This window comes from Tachypleus tridentatus, chromosome 13 (genome assembly GCF_004210375.1).
Source record: "Tachypleus tridentatus isolate NWPU-2018 chromosome 13, ASM421037v1, whole genome shotgun sequence".
NCBI lineage: Eukaryota > Metazoa > Arthropoda > Merostomata > Xiphosura > Limulidae > Tachypleus > Tachypleus tridentatus.
The window spans coordinates 232,930,672-232,952,314 of NC_134837.1; the positions used below are offsets into that span (position 1 = coordinate 232,930,672).

Genomic DNA, 21,643 nt, shown 5'->3' on the forward strand with positions numbered 1-21,643 from the left:
ATTTCAAGTGGGTTTCTCGTCATCGTTTGTTTTGTTTTTGGAATTTCGCACAAAGCTACTCGAGGGCTATCTGTGCTAGCCGTCCCTAATTTAGCAGTGTAAGACTAGAGGGAAGGCAGCTAGTCATCACCACCCACCGCCAACTCTTGGGCTACTCTTTTACCAACGAATAGTGGGATTGACCGTCACATTATACACCCCCACGGCTGGGAGGGCGAGCATGTTTAGCGCGACGCGGGCGCGAACCCGCGACCCTCGGATTACGAGTCGCACGCCTTACGCGCTCGGCCATGCCGGGCCTTCTCGTCATCAATAATTGTTTTACATATAGACGCTTTACGGAACTGTCTTTGTATATATCTAAACATTATGTGTATACAGCCTTTAAAACTGTCTTCATAATATGTTCATAATAATGATAAAATTGTACTTTAACCTTACACTTTTAATAGGAATGGTATTTTAGAGCTATGTTGATTTAATCCAGAATTCATATTAACAATTATCGATGGGCCCGACATGGCCAAGCGCGTTAAGGCGTGCGACTCGTAATCTGAGTGTCGCGGGTTCGCATCCCCGTCGCACCAAACATGCTCGCCCTTTCAGCCGTGGGGGCGTTATAATGTGACGGTCAATCCCACTATTCGTTGGTAAAAGAGTAGCCCAAGAGTTGGCGGTGTGTGGTGATGACTAGCTGCCTTTCCTCTGGTCTTACACTGCTAAATTAGGGACGGCTAGCACAGATAGTCCTCGAGTAGCTTTGTGCAAAATTCAAAAACAAACAAACAATTATCGAAGTCTTTCAAACGTTTAATATTCAGTATCACCGGCCCCCCGCTAGTACAGCGGGATGTCTCCGATTTACAACGCTAAAATCAGGGGTTCGATTCCCCTCGATGGGCTGAGCAGATAGCCTTTGTGGCTTTGCTAAAAGAAAACACACACACACAGTATCACCAACATAACAAATGGAGTATCTTCAGATACTACGTCTTCGAACTTAAAAAACAAACATTCTAACAACATCTCTAAGAATGCACTTAATTTCAACTTGTGGTTACATTCGAGCCAATTTTAAAGATACCTACGTCTCTCTTTTGAAATAAATACACTTTGTGCACACAAATATCTCAGTTAACTTCAGTTTTATAAGGGATGAACGTTGTATATGTTGAAACAACATAAAATTATTTTATGTTTAAAAATGAATACAAAATAATCGTTGTACATATATAAACATTAAATAAGTTTCTAAATATGTCATATAAAATACTGAACAATTAGGTCTGGTTGTTGGAGGAAAATCTTGCATTTATTCCGTTTTGTTTATTCAATAGTATAATCTCAAAATCTTCAATTCTAAAATTATAACAACAGTAAATTAATAACAAATAATAATTCAATCGGCTTATATCCTAACGTTTGCTAGTTAGCATGATTTCAATAAGTCTATTCGAAATCGACTTTTCTCTGAAATGAATATTCTGTTGATGAAAAATTTATTGTAAATGTTTTTTTTAATTATCGTAATTACGAATATTACATCATATCATAATTGTTTTAATGATACACTAGGTAGTATTATAATTGTTTTAATGGTATACTAGGTATTATTATAATTGTTTTAATGATGTACCAGGTATTATTATAATTGTTTTAATGACATACTAGGTGTTATTATAATTGTTTTAATGATATACTAGGTATTATTATAATTGTTTTAATGATGTACTAGATATTATTATAATTGTTTTAATGGTGTACTAGGTATTATTATAATTGTCTTAATGGTATACTAGGTATTATTATAATTGTTTGAATGGTATACTAGGCATTATTATAATTGTTTTAATGGTATACTAGGTATTATTATAATTGTTTTAATGGTATACTAGGTATTATTATAATTATTTTAATGATATACTGGGTATTATTATAATTGTTACAAACACGCAGTTAGTCATTTATGCACATTCACTATAGCATTTTCTAATCTTCTTCTTACTGTCCATTATCTAAACAATTTAAGTAACAAAACAAAATTTCACAAAAGTGCTTACTCTGAAGTAATAAAAATACTTATATAAGGAGGGTGTTTATGATCCATATAAACACCTTTTCAAAGCGTATACGTAAAGTTGTAAGCTATTCTCACCTTTTAATGATATTAAAGATATTATTCTAACAAAATCTCGTGTTTTTGTTGGTTTTTGTACTAATTTCAGATCCAATTTCAGAAACAATTAAAATGATCCTTGTACTTGTTAATAAATTTTCAATTTCAGATCAATGTTAACCTAAAATAATGGAATTAAGTCCTGAAACTCAAATTCTTGCGTGACTACAGCATAGCAAGGTTATTTAAAGGATATTTAAGACTGGTGGGTTCACTGTAACATTGATACAATGGTTTATAAGACATTTGGATAATAGTTCATTGTTTTACAAATTACTCATTGTCTGAAAAGTTGCTCACGGTAATGACGGGTATATTCACAGTTTCCATGTTGACAGCAAAAGATTCGGAAAAGAAAATATACAAATGCAAAAAGTACGGAATTCTACATGTAATACTCTCTCTAAGCAGGAAACAAAATGTTGCCAACACTTAAGAATAAAAACCGAATCTTACAGACTATTTGTGAGTAGGAAAAATAAACATGGGACTTTCGGAAGAGTTTCAGCTGTGGCTTGTGGAGAATACTCAAACTTAAACAAAGACGTCCTGGTGAAAAAAAGCTTGCACAACACTTCCGAACTTAAAATCTGATCATGAAGGAATGAACTATGTGGTGTTTTCGCATATCAATAGGCTACCTGACACAGACATTGTTGTATTATGTTTGAGGTATAGTTTAAAACTGTAACTGTAAATTCTGTACTTTGGAAATGATGTGAAACAGAAACAATGATTTCTACTTACGCATGAGATAACAGGTAATTTAGAAGACCCATCAGACTGTTCATGCGCTAAGTGGATGTAATTCCTATGAACAGTGGCGTAAATGTTTTTACACCCGATGGGGGGGAAGGATTTTTGCAACCACTTATGTGGACTGTTCAATTTACAAATTGGTAATCTCTGATCACGTGAACCTGAAAACTGTAAACATGCAGTCACAGAGTAATCTTGTTGCCACGATACTTTCATGTATACTTAGGCCTACTGACTGATACGAACTATCGCTTAGATCGAAAAGCTTAGATGCACGCCTATATTAAAGATGCACATTTCGGCTACTGAAAAAGCCTACATCTAGGCCTAATTATGCAATTCGATTGGTAAGAACACGAGAATCACGAGAACAAACGCACAATTTGTAGGCCTGTGATGCAATAAAACAATTCAACAGACCAAACTGAAGAAGGGGATGATTGTATGCCCCATATCCCCCACCTAAAATGAAGGGGGGATATATACCCTCCATCCCCCCCATCCCACCAGGATCTACGCACCTGTCTATGAAATGTATTATTGGTTATTCTTGAGTTAAGTTGGTGTAATTCCACAAGGCTAAGTTCACTTTGTGGATAAATAAATGGCTAAACAATCTGCAAGAAAACACAGACCTTACAGACACACAGCTTAACTTTTATCTAGATCCTGTGTTGTTGAAGAAAAATCATTCAAATAATATATTCAATTGATATTTTTTGTTTATTCACGAAAGAAATATGGCTCGTTAGATGCAACACAGTATGAATTGTTTCCGAACAGAATTATTTCAAATAATTCAAAAATAACCTCAACAGCAAATAAAATCTGTACATTTTCTTTACATTTCCTAGGTTCTTGACATCTACATGAAATCATATATATTTCTGATAATGTTAAAGAGAAGAAAAATGCAATGTTGTTTGCTGATGGGTGTGCTTACAATTGGAACTATGTGAATAGAAATTTCTTTTTTCTATACTCAGGTAGTGGCTGAAAGCTTTAAGTCCAAACATTTAAAATTGAACTTGGACATAGTCTGATGAAAAAATGTATCGAAGACTTTTTGCAGCATAAACAATTAGTATTTGTTGAAGTACCGGAAATAAATAAGTAAATAAGTTTAATGGTGATGAATATGGAGGTAGTGAATGGTCCAGAACATGGTTCTTCATTTCAAAGGTCAAGACTGGAAATATCATAGTATCTTAGTCCTCGATAAGATAAACGTTCAGTCAATAAAACAGGATAAAGAGCTGCAACTTCACTGGTCGGACATATTCCTTTTAAGAATGATTCTGATACAGGATTTAAGGCAGCAGAACATTAACAGTGTTATTTATCCCACGTAGAAGTACTTACGCACACCTTATCTCTTTCAGGACCTTGGGAATTTCAGAATCACCCAACAGTCTTGATACAAAATTCCAAATAGTTTGTTTGTTTATTTTTGGAATTTTGAGTAAAGCTACACGAGGGCTATCTGCGATAGCGGTCCCTAATTTAGCAGTGTAAGACCGGAGGGAAGGCAGCTAGTCATCACTACCTACCGCCAATTCTCGAATTACTTTTTTATCAATGAATAGTTGGACTGACCGCACATTATAACGCCCCCACGGCTGAAAGGGCGAACATGTTTCTTGTGACGAGGATTCGAACCCGCGACTCTCAGATTACGAGTCGATCGCCCTAACCACCTATTGGTATTTGTATCACATTTTTTGGGGTTCTTATGTTTTTACCACTTTGTTATGTAACACTGTTTTAAAAACAGTATACTTACTTTCATCTTATACATTTTTTGTTGAGCATAAGGAACTTTCAGCGTGTATTTCAATTTCTTTTTTGCATTTATTAAAATATTTATTTTACTTCTTTCTCTTGCCAACTGAAACAAAAGACTTACTGCAATTAAAAAACAAAAATACAAGACAAACAAAAATTAATCCAAAAACCAATGACTTCACCTGTTAAAATATTGTTACATTTACATCTTCACGTGTCAAAGCGTGATCTTTTGACTGTATTATATTCGATCAAGGTAAATCCATATCTGATTTTTACAGGTTTTTTAATAACAATTTCTTGCAATTTTGTTTCGTTTTAACGCAATAAACTTAAAATATATGTGTCACTTGGGTGTGTGTTTTTCTTTTAGCAAAGCCACAAAGGCTATCTGCTCAGCCCACCGAGGGGAATCGAACCCCTGATTTTAGCGTTGTAAATCCGGAGACATACCGCTGTACTAGCGGGGGCTAAAAGTATCTCCGAACGTGCGACGAGGATGGGATCCGAACCCAATGTCACTTGGATAATTTATCACCGTAAAATATTATTTAACGCTCTTGTATATATAACTTTTTCTTTAAAAAAAACAAAGAACATTATCTAAATTCTCTAAATGTTCAATGTCCATTGCTAATTTTCTTTAAAACAGAAATAAAGCTATGGTGTATTTTCATAGGTGCAAGTGTGTTCCACCGTGATCAAAAGTCCATTCTTTCGATTTCACTAACCATGTGTAATCCTCTCGCTTATCGTATTTTTCGAGTAATTTTGATTCGTTTATTTGCCTCCAGAATCTATATTTTTATTTTTGTTGTTGCTTTTCCTTACGATTCGTTTTTCACGTGTTGCAATCTTTACTTTTCATGTTAGCACATTAACTTCCAAGAAGATGGCAATGGAGTATAAGTGTGAACAAGTACAAAAATCGATCAATACTTCAGAAACACATTGTGTATTGATTAGAGTGAAAATGTTAGTTTTCTTATCACTGGGGCCCGGCATGGCCAAATGTATTAAGGCGTTCGACTCGTAATCTGAGGGTCGTAAGTTCGAATCCCGGTCGCACCAAACATGCTCGCCCTTTCAGCCGTGGGGCGTTATAATGTGACGGTCAATCCCACTATTCGTTGGTAAAAGAGTAGCCCAAGAGTTGGCGGTGGGTGGTGATGACTAGCTGCCTTCCCTTTAGTCTTACACTGCTAAATTAGGGACGGCTAGCACAGATAGCCCTCGAGTAGCTTAGTGCGAAATTCAAAACAAACAAACAAACTTATCACTGATGAATGAGAGGATTTCAAATAACTGGAACAAAAGAAGTAGAAGGAAAGGTCGACATATGCTGGGAAGCAAGGCCAGATTAAGGGTTTTATTGGCCCTAGGCTTTTCAACTCATAAGGGCCCCCTCGAAACAGACCTTCTACGTATGATACATTTATAGTCATATCTTGAAGCCTATGTTTTAATCCACGGTTACTGTGAAGTATTTCTTCAAACACTGCTACTTATTTTCTGGTATTGTTACTGTTCACTCTATTCATATGTTACTAAGTTTAAGAATATAAATTGTCGTTTTGTTGTTGTTCAAAGTGGTAACTTTTAACAGTAATACAAAGCTCAAATCAGGAAAAAAAGAGTATTTTATTCTCCATAGTCGCATTGACAGAAACGTAAGGATTAAGCTGCTTTTTATCCATCTTAAAAGTTACAAAACTGCAACCATACGGGGTTTTGCCCCTTGTATTTTGTGGGTTTTCAAGTGGGTCCCAAAATGCCTGACTGAAAATATATGCGTCAGTCCTGATAAACTGTCGTGATAAGTGGTTGAAATTTTTTTTTAAAATCTGGCTTCAAATGTTTATTCGTATTTGAATTTTTCTCATCAAGTTATTTTGTTACGTTGACCGTTCTTCAGAGTTTTCAAACATGTCATTATTTCTTTCCGATGGCTTTTTGTGGTTATTTAGCATTTTTCAAGTTTAAAGGCCATTCAGAATTCTCAAGAACTCAGTGGGGAGAGGAGAGGTACATTAAATAAGAGTTCACCAGTAAACTCACGGTTAAAGAAACAGAAAATGTAAATGCTTAAAAAACTTCAAATTGACAAGTTTGATATTTCATTGGTAAGAATGAATATAAACCTAGAAGCCAGCAAAAAAACAGAAGAAAAAATAAAACATCTATATGTGTAAATTTTACAGTTCAGGTGCCTCTAGGTATAACAAAAAAATGAAAGTTTGAATATTTTTAAATGTTTAGCTCTCCGCTATTACAGCGGTAAGTCTACGGATTTACAACGCTATAACTAGGAGTTCGATTTCTTTCAATGGGATCAGCAGATAGCCCGATGTGGCTTTGCTATAAGAAAAAAATACACACACTTTAAATGTTTATTTATTAAACAAGGTAAGCAACCTTTACATAACTTTAAAATATTAGTTCTTCAAAATCTTTAATAAAAACAATTAAAATAGGACTGTAATTATATTTAAATTTAAGTGTTTGAAATTCAGTAGCAATTTTGCACGTAGAGTGACTATAATTTTGCCACTATCCCAACTGCAAATGAGTTTAATCCAGCTATAAAGAGTTGCAAACCGATTATTTCGTCATAGCTTGACTGCGCTGTAATTAGTTCCTCCTCTTCCAATTCACTGTGAAAAGCTCTGGTCCCTCTTCCGGGTAGCATGGACTTACTAACGCATTCAACATATTTTTGCATCCTACTTGGCAGTTACTTGACGATTAAGAACGAGTTGCTAAAATATGATATAAGGACTAGTCATCCCAGAATAAAGTTGCTTGACAAGAGCATATCTTGGATGCAACTTTTGTAAGGTTGTATCCATGTTACTAGGTATCACTCCGTTCAAGAACTTCACAGTATCGAGCACTGCAACATCCAACTGCAGCATCCTATGTTGCATTTTTTCTAAAATACTTCAATAAATTATCCAGGTCTTTTTTTACACTAATTCTGAATATCAGTAATAAATTTGTTTTGCAACATCACTTCTAGATGATGGTATCAAGTACTAATACACACATTTTTTTTCTCAGCCAACATGGCTGTAATGTTCATTTCTTTACCTGTAAAAACAATCACATGGGTGGATGTAACACTTATTTTCAAGGTCATCAAAGTGCCATGCCACTACAACGCACATATATTGTTGTGGCTTTGTGTGATATTTGACTTCTAGGCGAACTCTGGAATCTTTGATAGCCCATCTTCCCCTTCTTATAGGTTCTGAACTGTGCCAGAGGTCACAGATATGCCAGTGAGATAATTACTGCTTAACCTGATAGTGGAGTAACTTCTCAAGGAAAATTTATCTTCCAGGAGCATCTCAAGTGATATTCTAATAATTGAGGGCTCCATTCAGTGATGAGGATTGGAAGTATATTGAAGTCTTATAGGGAACGCCCATTTTTCCTCAGGATCTTAATAGCCACGTTCAGTCCGGGTTAGAGGTAACCTTAGATAAGTAAGTTAGATCAGCAACCTGCATAGTTCCTGACTGGCCGTAAAGACTGATAAAAAAAAGTTGACTTAAACCTTTACATATACAATAAAGATAAAAAAAAGTTTCACATGGAAATAAACACACTTTTCATGCACTAAACTACAAATAAAATGTTTGAATGTATGTATTAAAGTAGATAAACAATCACTTAACTATGGTATAAAAATGGTCCTAAAGGTATGTGTTAATCTAATTAAATATTCTTCACAATACAACGAGCTAGCTCTCTATAATAACATGACTGGACTGACAGAACTTAGACAAATTGTAAGCTAAGTGCGATCAGAGAGGCCAAAGAGAATTTGACGAGGTAATTATTTGAAGTGGGAGTATATTTAATTCCAAGTTCTACCAGGGTTTCTCAGGATACTTCGTCACTCACGTCACTCAACTAATTCCATTAATTAAGAAAAAGAAATTCAGGGCTTGCATTATCTCTACCTCCACGTGTATCAACACACAAGACATTCGATAAAGATTCATACTTAACGTACTTAAGTGTTGACCAAACAGAAAAAGAACATACTCGTACCGGTTCTCCCGACGTTATACAACTACCAAAAATCAGAATTAGCACATTTTGAGCTTGAGTACACCTACGGATAGCAATGTTAAAATTCTGAAAAATGTACCTAATTAAAAACAAATTTAGTTTCAAGTTGTTATAGGTTAATAGTCTGATGTTTGAATGTGTAGAAGTTTTAGGTAATTTTCTTTTAACTTCAAATGAAATAAAAATTGTATACAAAGAAGCTTTAGGTAATTTAATTTAATTAGCATTTCACATGTGTAAAGTTTATTAGCTTTTGCAAACTTATACGTTTTTCTAAAAGATAAGACTGACTACGTCTTTTAAGATGCTTTGATAGAATCCACAAAATCTGTTTTTAACACCTTGTTTGGTTGATTGCTGTTAAGCATAAAGCTACACAATGAGTTATCTGTACTCTGTTACCCCGAGTATCGAAACTCGATTTTTCGCGTTGTAAATCTGTATAGATCCCACTGAGTCACTTGAGACACTTTTTAGGCGTAACAGAATGAAATACTATCGCAAACTCACAAGTGAGTCAAAAATAAAATGTTCATAAAGCGTGTATTAATTCCTTAAATTATATTTTTACTCTTTATTCATTGCATATATTTAGTAAGATCCTCTTAGATTTAGAGTAATCTGGTCTAAATTGTTTTAAAGTTATCTTTCTGAATTTCGTTTTCTTCTTTTTCCAAACTAAAAATTCTTATTCATAAAAGAAATTCTGGAGTTAAATGTATTTGAAAGTATAAGAAATCTACGGGGGGCTATTTAGCTAATGTTAAAACACAAAACCTAAAAGTTTGTCATTACTTTTCTATGAAATGTCCAAAGTCTTACTTCTGTGAGTTTTATACTATTAACATGCTACATAAGAAATGTTTTTGTGCTTTTTTTAAATTTAATTTCTTTTAACTTTTGCAACATAATATGTTCTTTAGTTTACATTAGCAGCGATAAAAATACTTTATAACAATGACGACCCTGAGTAATAAAGTATAAGATATTGTTATGAGATAGTTATTTGTTTCAGTTAAGAGTCCGAAGGATTTTTGTGATTTTCTTTAAAAAACACATCATTTCAAGACTTCAGTTACATTCCTACGACAAAAAAATTACATTTAGTTTCCCGTAAGCTCTATATACTAGAAACGTTTAATACAATATGTCGTATATTGAGTTACCTGCGTGATATCTTCAAGCGACCTGACACGATGTCATCCTATAAAATTCCGATGACGCCAAACGTAAGATAAAATCACCATGGTAACCAAGAGAAGAGACAAGGAATGGATCTGGGAAACCTTCTGAAATTAGGTTATTACTAAGTAAATTACATTCCCCGAACTTCAGTTATCCATACTGAAAGCAAAAAGTGACTCTAAAGAATAGTAAAGGTTAAAACGAAAACGAAACAAAGTACATATACTTGAGAATACTTGATTAGATATATTCTATGTCCTGAAATATTCGTGTTTGACTTATTTGATGAGTTATTCTAGTGTATAATAAACGTGTTTCACACACTTGGGCTTAAATATAAACATTTATAGCTTCCATATGGTATTATCCATATTTAAAACTTAAATTCTTCACCACAAATAAATAGACAACCAAACCAAGTTCACAATTTCAGACAGAAAAGCAGTTAACACACCTTCATTATTAAAACTATTTTATTTGTTTGATTGATGCTCATTACCCATTTCTAATTTACTATTTTCTCATAATAATTTGCTGTTCGTGATTCCACATTTCACAGTTGAATAAACATACAAACGTATAAATAGGCAAGTCTTAGCTTTATTGTAACAAGCAATAACAAATATCCGAAATGTAATTTGATCTCTATCATACTTGAATATATTACATTCATCTGTTTCCAAGAGCTTAGTTCGCAGAATAGTGGCCCCCTCTAGTACAGCGGTAACCCTACGGATTTTACAACGCTAAAATCAGGAGTTCGATTCCCCTCGGTGGGCTTAGTATGTAGCCCGATGTGACTTTACTCTAAAAACACACAAACATACACGCAGAACAGTTTCGAAATTGAACGTTCTGTGCACGTTACGTCATCTATCGCATAAAATAAAAGTTCTCCGAATAACAGATGAAGTTAAATACAAAATGAAAGTTGAGTAAATACGAAGTTTCCAACCAGTTTTCGTTAACTTTAGGACGCTTTCTTTATTAAAATTTGAATCTCACATAAATACCAAAAGAAACGCTGATACAAAATGTGCTACAAAAATTAATCAGTAGAAAAAAGAGAGAAACACATAAAAAAATCGAAAGGTTTTAATATTACCTGTTTTAATATACATGAAAAGTATTAAAAATTAGAATTGATCCTTTTCTAATGTCTTATTAATGCAAAGCCCTCAACCTATGTCCTAAAGGTAGCAAAATATTTAAATGTATCTTAAAGTTTTCGAACTAGTAACATTTAGTAGCATTTTTTCTCAACTTGCCAAACAACTCTATGTAAATTTTACAAGTTTTATTTTTTACTTACTTTGGATGAATGGAGTAGGGAGGAATGATATACTGGGGAAAAACGTGTATGTGTGTGTGTTTATAGAAAAGTCACATCTACTGTGTCTACCAAGGGGGATTTAAACCCTGATTTTAAACCTTTTAGATGTTTAGACATATCGCTGTCCCACTAAGAAACTGCGCCATATGATGCATGTTTGCTCGTGTGAGTCAACAGATCATCTACCACGATCAGCTACAATGGCATTTCTAAGGGAGAGGGTTTAAAAGGAGAAAAGACTTAATTTGCGACAGAAAAGATTAAAACTTTCATATCATAGAGAGAGAATCACAATATAAAGAATTTTAAAAAATTGAAAGACTGTACCTTAGATTGGGGCTGCTGAGGCAGAGCTATACACTAGGGTCTTTTGCTACCTTGGTGGACACGCTCCTGACCAGCTGAATTCTGAAGTTTTGAACTGTATTAGTCAGCTAGATAGAGGGCAAAAAGTGTGAGAAGCTAAACAGTTAGAGTCCCAAAGAAAGCTCATAAGTGTTTAACTATAATCTTATTGTTTATATATATAAATTTCAAGTTAGCAGAGCACTTATAAAATAACGTGTGTACTCTACAAGAATAGTATAATCACAAACGCTTTGAGCTTTCAATCTCGATCATTTCTATTATCAACAATCTTAATTTCACATACCCTGATGAAATTTTCTCTCAATACGTCAAAAGTTTAAATTCGATCATTTTTCATGTGAAATTTCTATCCTGGAAATCATAAGTTCATTCACGATTCCCCTCGGTGGGCTCAGCAGATAGCCCAATGTGGCTTTACTATAAAAAAACACACACACTTTCCATAAATACTGTGTAATATTTCTGAGTTGTGAGTTTGTTTGTTTGTTTGTTTTGGAATTTCGCACAAAGCTACTCGAGGGCTATCTGTGCTAGTCGTCCGTAATTTAGCAGTGTAAGACTAGAGGGAAGGCAGCTAGTCATCACCACCCACCGCCAACTCTTGGGCTACTCTTTTATCAACGAATAGTGGGATTGAGCGTCACATTATAACGCCCCCACGGCTGAAAGAGTTGGTGAGAATAATGCCTCAAGTGATGAAATACTAGAAACCGTTTTAAATCAGCGACAAAGGATCAATTACATTTCATTTTATTTCTATGATATAAAAAGAGACATATGTCCCATCTAATCCTTCAGACTCTAAATTAAACACAGGAATTATTTTTATGTACCCGATTTTGTTCTCTGAAATATTCATCCAAACCATTCTTGAGCTTCTTTGACGTTACAGCTATTATCACACCTGAATGCAAATTAGTCTATAAGCCGAAAACCTTCTTAGAAAAATAACATTTCCCCAGAGTCACGTCCTAGCTCTTCACTTTCTTAAACTTATGCCTTCTAGCTTTATTTGATTTATGAATTACAAACCTCTAACAATAATTCCTCTAAATCTAGGATTATTTAATAATAGGCTAGACCCTGAGGCGGACCGGCCCGTTGATTATACCAACTGCTGTCACAGCCAGTCCGACGCTTATAACAGAAGGTAGGCCCGTGGGACAATTAATAATATATATTTATATGTCCCATCTAAACCATGTATATATATATATATATATATATATACATGGAGTATACAAAGAAAAGTGCCCCCTTTAAAATGTTTTTAATTTGTTATATCTTTTATTATATAACAGAAAAATATGTAAAACTTTACACTTGTAGAATACACTTGACAAGATCTGTTCAAATATTACCTCAAATTCTAATTTTATCACTGGCTTTCGTAAATGCCCGAACTCTTCATGATTTTAGTTACATTTCCTCATAAAACGTGTTGCACTCCTATTGTAGTTTCTAAGATCTTCTTGTTCCAATTAGCGTGTGAAATTATCAAAATGAAATCTTCTTGTTTTCAAACATTTTTAATCAATCCAAGAAAAAGTAAGTTCTGATTTTAATCTCTTCGTAAATCCCTATTTAAATTTAATAAAATACAGACTCCCCTCCTTTTGCTAAAGAAGTTAGGACCAATCCAGTAACCAAAACATTAAATTGCTCTGACTCTGGACGAGTCTAAAGTTTTTTCCAGCTGAAATTTGTAATTTTGGTAGTGAAAGAAGCAATATTTTATCTCATACATATTATTTGCTGAGCTAAGAAAAAAGGAAAAGAAATAAGCAGTGTTAATGCTACATATAATTGTAATGCCTATATGAATATTCGCTCGTTGTGATGAGTAAAGGACAATTAAAATACCATACAAATTAACTTATAAAATTAACTTGATATAATGAAGCTCACCTTTCACTTTCTCACACACATCCATTCGAAAAATATTTTATTTCTTATCAAAAATGTTATTTTTTGCATAATATTTCTTCTCCTCTTCTTTTACTCATTACTAGCTCAGGCCTTTGTAGGCACAGTACAGTTAGCCAATTGTGTAGCTTTTTGCTTAAAAACAATCAACCCAAATATTTTCTTTTTTATTTGTTTGCTTTCACGTGTAAAAAAACAAACAAACAAACAAGCTAGCAAGTATTATGTTTCGTAAATTAAGATTTGTGGTAGGTTAGTGTATCTCTAACAATTTTGCCAAAAATGTTAGTCAAAAAAACTTCTTTATAAATTAATTTTGAGGTGCCCCTAAACGTAACTAAAACATAGCATAATCGAACATTTTTTGGTATTGAACTTACTCATGCGCCTTGGCGCAATTAAAAAGCTATATTTGCAATTTATGAAGACGTGTTGTAGGTGTCGCTAACTTTTCCAAGAAAATGTCGACTTTTAAGGAGAATAATCAGGTTGCTAACTTTAATTTATTTGTATTCATAAATGTCCATTATTATGGTAGAAAAGTAACGCATTTGTAAATGTAATTAAATAATTTTATGTGTTTAGCTTTGTTAGTCTGTGTCATAAGTTCATGATGAAAACTAACTTCAGAACTTTCCCAGTTCGCCTAAAAATTAATGTCTGCGGTAGTAGGTTTACAAGTACCAGAACTTTTTACTGGTTATAGTAGTAGTTTTTTAACTACTCAAAAAGATGAAGCCTAAGTTAAATGCAAGATTACAATATAAATGTTAAATGTCTACTGTAATTTGAATTGTTAAAAATGCTTTATCAGGAAGAGCGATAAGGTTAACCCGTTTTCTCAGTGTGTAAGCACTCGCTTGATATGTGAGTGTACACCGATTCAATTCCGAGTTGAGGAATTCATAAGATTGGAGTTACCACGTGTATATGAGAAGAAGAGTAACTAGTAATTCAAATAATTATACTCGTCCCTAACACAGACAAGAGACTACCACAATAATCTTAAAGTTAAAATACAGGTAAAGATAATTGTTAATAGTAATAACCCTTCATAAGTTTATTATTCCGTCATTAACCTAATCTTACTAGAGCTTCTAGCATGGATAAAGTTTGATGTGTATATATATGTGTGTGTGTTTATATATTTTAGTGAAAGTAAATAATTACATCAAAATGAAGCCAGATAAGTAAACAAAATCATGAGGAAGGACTGTTAGAAATAGCAGATCCCTACCTCTGATTAATTACATTATAACTATAAATTTTTAAGCCATAAACAAAACACATTAAAATTAAACCAAATATGCAGTGTATTTTGTTTAATTTTAATACATTTTGTTTATGGCTTAAAAATTTATGGTGTTATGTATTTAAAGTAGGTGATGTAATATATTTTGGTATGAATATCTTTTCATACTTACTCTCTGCTTAAAATTTTGTACAGCAATTTATTTTGTTTTTAACTTACACCCTATAAATTTATTCATATTATCCTTCCTTGCTAGTTAAAATGTAAATTTTTCAGTTTTTTTAAAAATTGTATGATAAATGTTCTGCTTCCCACAACTTTTGCTGTATGTAGTGTCACAGTGGTATATAGTTCCATTTGGAGAGATTGTGAAGAAGTATTTGTATCCTCAATCATTCACTGCTTTGCTATTCTTATAGTGCCAAGAGTAGTTCTAGTAAAATATACAAGTGCTATATCTTCAAGATAATTTCTGCATTCTGTTTATTTTTCTCATGATATATTTGAGCTGTAAAAAAAAGTATGCAAGTGAAGCTTTAGCAATAATTAGATTGAATTATTGGTTGTTTGGAGTGAGGAGAAAGTTGCTCAAGGAATGTACCTACTAGGGGACTCTTTCATGAAATATTCTGAAAAAGATATTTATAATGGAAAGTATAAAAGACTAAAACTATGGAATTTGAGAATATTGACAGTTTAAATTAATAGTACCAGTGAACATTCTATTTTTGTAGCATATTTTGGAGTGAATGATGGTGGAGGTTGTAAATCAGATGAGCTACTTAAAAACTGTAAAGAATTCCTAGGGTGAGATAATTTTTCCTTGGAAAAAGAACTCCCTTGGGCTAGGTGCAGGAATGAATTACTTTGCAGAATCAAAGGCTTAAGTGAAAGATCAAGATGCTCAGAGCAGCACAAAATAAATTGTTTTCTGGGTAAAAATGAGTTATATGCCTAGGGATGAACTCCAATTAAGAAAACTAGATAGCAATATGCGTGAGAATCTGAATAAATTTATTGAAGATAATTTAAAGAAAACCTGTACATGGTGGCCCGTAAGTCCCTACCCATCCATGTGTTGTGTCTAAACAATGTTATAATACTAATGATGAGTTGAAGGCAGTTGTTATTGCAGCATTTGGAATAATAACCCCTGCTATGTTGAGGAAAATGTCTCACAGAACATGGTGTTGCATAATATTATGCAGCGAGAATAAGGGACAGCACACAGATACACTGGATACATAAGATATATGGATTGGTAGGGACTTACGAGCCACCTTGTATAATAGTGAGGGAGGTTGGAAATTATGAATATACAACAAATAAACAGGATGGCTAGGACAAGGAGGATATTGGGAAAACTTATCAAGCATAAATTAAATTATAATTTCATATATAAGCTTCATTGCTTTTATTTTTAAAGTTAGGAATATTGGGAATAAAATGGATAAATTCAGGACAGTTGTAATAGAAAACTATGAAATAATGGGAATTACCAGAACTTGGTTAGATTTGTAGAATATAATTACATTTCAAGTTCCAGGTTATAAAAGATCCAAAAATGGTCTTTTATCTAAGAAATGAACTGTATTCTATTGCAAATAAAGATGTAAAAAATGGTAGGCAAGGGATTTAATCTATGTAGGTTACAAAGGTAAAAATGTTTTAATTGGCAGTTGTTATAAGTAACTGAATCAGATATATACTGTTAATAATAAATTACATAATGAGATCAAGGCTGTTACCAATAAGAATATTAAAATAATAATCATGGGAGTCTTTAAATTTAAGCATATTGATTAGAATTCTGTGATGTCAAACATTCAAAAGAGTTCTTTTAGTGATTCTGGATGTTCTTCAGTACCAAATTGTTGGACAGTCAACCAAAGAGTATGCAATTTCCAATATAGTATTATACCTTCACTCACAAGATAAGCTGTTCTCTTTTATGCTGCCATCTGTTTACAAACTTTATGAATGCATGCTACAATCCAAAATTCCAACATGTCTCATGTAAATTACTATGTCACTTCACCACCATTAGGAAAGCACTACTGTCACAGGATACATGGGACTCCCTCTATGTGTAACCCCCAAATTATCACTTCAGAGTTTGGTAGAAGATGTGAACACTGGAAGATAGTGGGGAAAAAGGGTGGGAAATGTAAGTGGGAGGATACCAATTGGAAATTTTTAAAGTAACAATGCTTGTAGCATTAAAGTTATTATACATTGTAGCATCTAATCTTATAAATAAAATACATACAAAAACTGGATTAACAATTTATTAATCATAACAGCATGCTGTGAACCTCAGATTGTGCTAGTTAGAGCATTTGTTATTTCTGTTTTTACATAAATCTTAATACATATAGTACAAGAGGTAAATCTGTGAGAAAGACTACACCAACTGAGCATGTTAAAAATAAAGTTCATGCAACTGTAGCTTCTATTTTTTTTCCACTTACAGTATTTAAATGCCAATTTATAATTGGCTACCTCCTTCATGAACAATATTAATAATTGTATTAAAAACATACTTCATATTAACTATGATAAACGATGGTACTTGTGCATAAGTTGATTAAATTAAGAGGTACAAAATAATTTATTAAAATGACACTGGGTTTAGTGAACTGCTTCTGATGATGGTGAAGTAGAAACTGTTTAACCAAGTACCACTGTTGGATATTCTCAACAGGTGTTGTGGATGTTGTGTCTACTGGTGTTTGGGTATAGTGCTCATGAAACCCTGGCATTGCTGCAATGTCCTTGTTTAGCATTCTAGTGCATCCCCTAGTAAGGCTACATGGTAGATGGGGTCAGTGGGCATTGAATCTTTATTCTTTTATTATGGATCTCCCAAGTCCAAATAAAAATAAAATACTGAAACAACAGACTATAGGCAAACAATCATGTCTTGAAGATTTTAAGCATTAATCTTCAATGCCTGTAGCTCATTTTCTGATATTGCATTCTCTTTCAGACAAATCTTTGTAGAAAATGTTTCCCTTTTTTATTCAGAAGGGGCTAGAGGGACTTGCTGGCTCTCCTAAATCAGTCAAAAAGCTTCATTCTGGTGGCATGTTGGTGGAAACATCGCCATCTAAACATGTTGAACTCCTCTTGCATTTGAAGGACATTGGGGATATACCCATTGAGGTTACTTTCCATGTTACTCTGAATTTGTTATGAGGAGTTATTGTTGAGAGGGATTTGAAGAACATCCCCAAATCAGAGATTCTCCTGGTTTCTTCACCTAAGGAGTTTCTGCAGTGAAGCATATCTTCACTCACAAAAATGGACTTATGATGCCCACCAATGTCCTAATTTTGTTGTTTAAATCACCACGTCTACCAGCCACCATCAAAGCAGATTATTTAAATTGTAAGGTACAACTATATATTCCAAACCCTCTCAGATGTTTTCAATGTCAACAGTTCAGTCACTCAAACACATCATGTTGTGGTTCTTTGACGTGTGCTTGTTACTATGGCAAGGACCATGATGCCTATGAGTGTGAAATAGACTCTCATTGTGTTAATTATAGTGGCTTTCAACCGTCTTATTTTTGTTCGTGCCCTGGGTGGGTGGAAAAAAAGATGTACAGCATTTCTTATCCCAAGGGTTAAAAGTTACTGTCCACCACTCCTTCTTGGACATATATGGCTGTACTTCATTCCACTGATATAGTAGGAGTACAGATGGATCTCTCTGTATCCAAAACAATTGTTCTCAAATCATTTGAAAAGTCTTTTGCCCTCCATGGTTATGAAAGTTGATGAATCAACATCCATCTATGTCCCTACCATTCCTTCCAGCAGATTCCTTTGGTTCCAGGTTCAGGCATTTCCTCACATCCATCTTTTTCTCTAGCCCCAAGATGCAGAACGATCATTCTTTCATGTCTTCGGTCACTGGAATCCTCTTCCGACAACAAGGACCTGTCCAGTTAACCCAGGGCAGGATCCATGGAGTTCGATAGACCTTCTTCGAATAAAGAAAAAGACATGGTCAAAAACAGAAGGACTTTCCACCAAGTTTACTTATACATAAGTAAAAATGACTGCTTTAATGCAGTGGAACTGTCAAGGTTTACATTCTAATCTGGATGACATCAAAGCACTGATTCATTCTTACCATCCTGTGTGTCTCTTGTAATAGGAAACATTTTTGAAACCTGCTGATACAGTTGCCTTTTGGCAGTTTCTTTGTTCAGTAGGGACAGGTTGTGTGATGGATGAGTGAATGTAGGGGTGGCACTGCTGGTTGATCAGCATTTATCCACCCTGTCTTTGTCACATGACACACCCTTGTAGGCCACAGCTATTTGTGTTTCTTTGAGTCATACCATCACTGTTTGTTTTCTCTGCTTTCTGGATAGATCTATGATCAATGAGACCTTGATGCTCTCATTGAACAGTCTCTGTCTCCCTTTGGGTAGATGCTGATATTGATGGGAGGGGTTGCTCTGTAGAGCATATGATCTCAAATCACAAACTTTCTCTCTCTTCAAAACTGGTTCTTATACTTATTTTCATTCACCTAGTCAGTCTTTTACTACTATTAATCTCTCAGTCTGCTCCTCTTTATTATTCTCCCCATTTTCATGGAAGGTGAAAGAGACTGGCTGTGATTGATGCCATCTGACCTGCACCATTGGCATTTGATATAGATTGAGCAACATGAAAGCAAGCTTTTCCAGATAAAACCCTCCATTGGACTTTTGCTATCTTGTTTCTATAAGGATCAAAAAGTAGTTGTCCTACTTAGACTATGCATTGGCCACAACTTTTGAACTCTTTTTTTTTTTTTTTAAATCTGGAACTGATGCACCAATGTATGGTCTGTGTGACACTTGGGTCACAATAGTCCACATTTTACTGTCATTCCATCATTATAACTCTCAATGATAACATCATTTTAGACATGTTTTGTCTCAAGGTTACCCCTGATGCTAGACAGTGTCACCATTTCCAGTGACATTAGCCTTTTAGCATTATTTAAGTTTTCAGTTCAGAGATTGTTTTTTTTTGTTTTACCTTGATTCCTTTTTCACAAATTTTAATAATTTTAATTTTTAATTTTTTTTATCAGATGTTTGGTGCAGATAGCCTAATTGCTTTGTGCTATAAAACACCAAACAACCAATCATACCTCATCACCAAATCTGTTTGTTGATTTGATTACTCAAGTTTGTTTTTTCCCTTTCTCTTACACCTTTTGATTCTTCTAGTTCCTTTCTACATAATTCTTATGTTGAGGATTATTTGGTTTTCCTCTTTCTCTTCATGTATCCATTTTTACATGGTCTTGGATCAGCTTAGTTCCCACTCTTAAATACCTCGTTCTCCTCAACTTCAGGGTTCCTTTACCATAGCTTATGGATGTTTCGCTTTTCTGTTCTTGGATTCCCAATCTATGGAGTTCTACCCACTTGAAGGACTTGATGTCCTGTTTCTAGTAACACTCTAGTACTTAATTTTCCAATTTTAATTTTTTCTTATCCATCTCCTTCTTTCCATGTCCTCTCTTCATCTCATGTCTGAAGCCCTATACCATACTCTAAATAGTTTTTATGGAGATCTACAGTCAATCCGTTTTAATGCCTTTGCCAGGAGTTTCTCTTCTGCTTTATCCTTGCATACTTGGCTTCTCTGCTGCTGGAACCTTCTGGGTACTAACAACCTCATGAGCACACTCCTGTTCATCAGTGTCATGATCTCTCCACCTCTCTCTTTTCCCATTAGGGCATATTTCTTGATGAATCCATAGCCTTAAGGATCTGATCTCTTGTGAATCACGTTATTAACCATTCTGACAATTCCACAATCATTTCCAGTATCAGAGTGGGACTAAGACTAAGGGAACTTTGCTTTACTTGGTTTTTTTTCTTTGTTTTGAGACCATTCACACCAAGTTTGTCCAATGTTCTGTCATGTACTGAGAGCTTTGAACTTGGTTGTAGATAAACTTTCTCAGCCAGACAGAATTCTTTTCAGAGAGTGGCCAGTCTGTAGTATTGATGTATTCTCAACATAGCTGGTATGGGTATTAAAACTTTAATTAAAATAAAGTACAAAACAACATTTTGACCTTCTTAGGTCATCTTCAGGTTAATAAAGAGAGTTTTGAATTCATCATGTATTAGTGCAGTTCACATAATAATGTGTCCTTGATGGGAGATTGCTCTAGGCCAGTGGCATGTGCAAAACTCTCAATGGCACACTTGTAAGGAATAGCTATTAGTTTTAGATAGGTAAGCATCTATCAGAAATATATTTTCAGGTAATGGAAATGTTAACTTCCTGTTTTGTTTGTTGTTGTTGTTTTTTATAAAACTTTAAATATAATACATTTATATCAAATCATAAATAAATAGGAAATGATTTTGAGAACTCATTCTCAAAATACTTGGCCCATTCACTAAACTTAGTAAATACTGTTAAATGTATAGGTAACACAGAAACAGAAATTAAAGATTAGATTATTAAATTGCCAAATTTTATGTTAATTAATTTTCAAGATGATATTTCCAGCTAAAACTTTTTGTTAGATTGTAAAGCTTAGAACAAAAGTGCATTTGTGGAATTTAAAAGTTATGTATGCATCCTTTTAAATATTATGTAAAATTTCTTTGCAAAGGTGTATCACCTACACAAAATTATCAGAAAAATATTAAAGGAATAAGGAAAATGATAACAATACAGGTTAAAACTGTAGATGATTATAGGTTCCTACATCAGATTACTTTTCTCTCTAGTAACTCCCTAGT

The 21,643-nt window shown here is 33.9% G+C and overlaps 2 protein-coding genes across 2 annotated transcripts in view; both read left to right on the forward strand.

The window, feature by feature from the left end:
- The window catches only part of RpL24 (ribosomal protein L24), a 399,722-nt gene that overhangs the window by 228,743 nt on the left and 149,336 nt on the right, over positions 1 to 21,643 (forward strand). The window lies entirely within an intron of this gene.
- Positions 13,951 to 21,643, forward strand: part of LOC143240266 (uncharacterized) — a 50,785-nt gene continuing 43,092 nt past the window's right edge. The window contains exon 1 of the mRNA XM_076482437.1: positions 13,951 to 14,101. Coding sequence (XP_076338552.1) covers positions 14,075 to 14,101 — 27 coding nt within the window. The 5' untranslated portion in view covers positions 13,951 to 14,074. The remainder of the gene's footprint in view (positions 14,102 to 21,643) is intronic.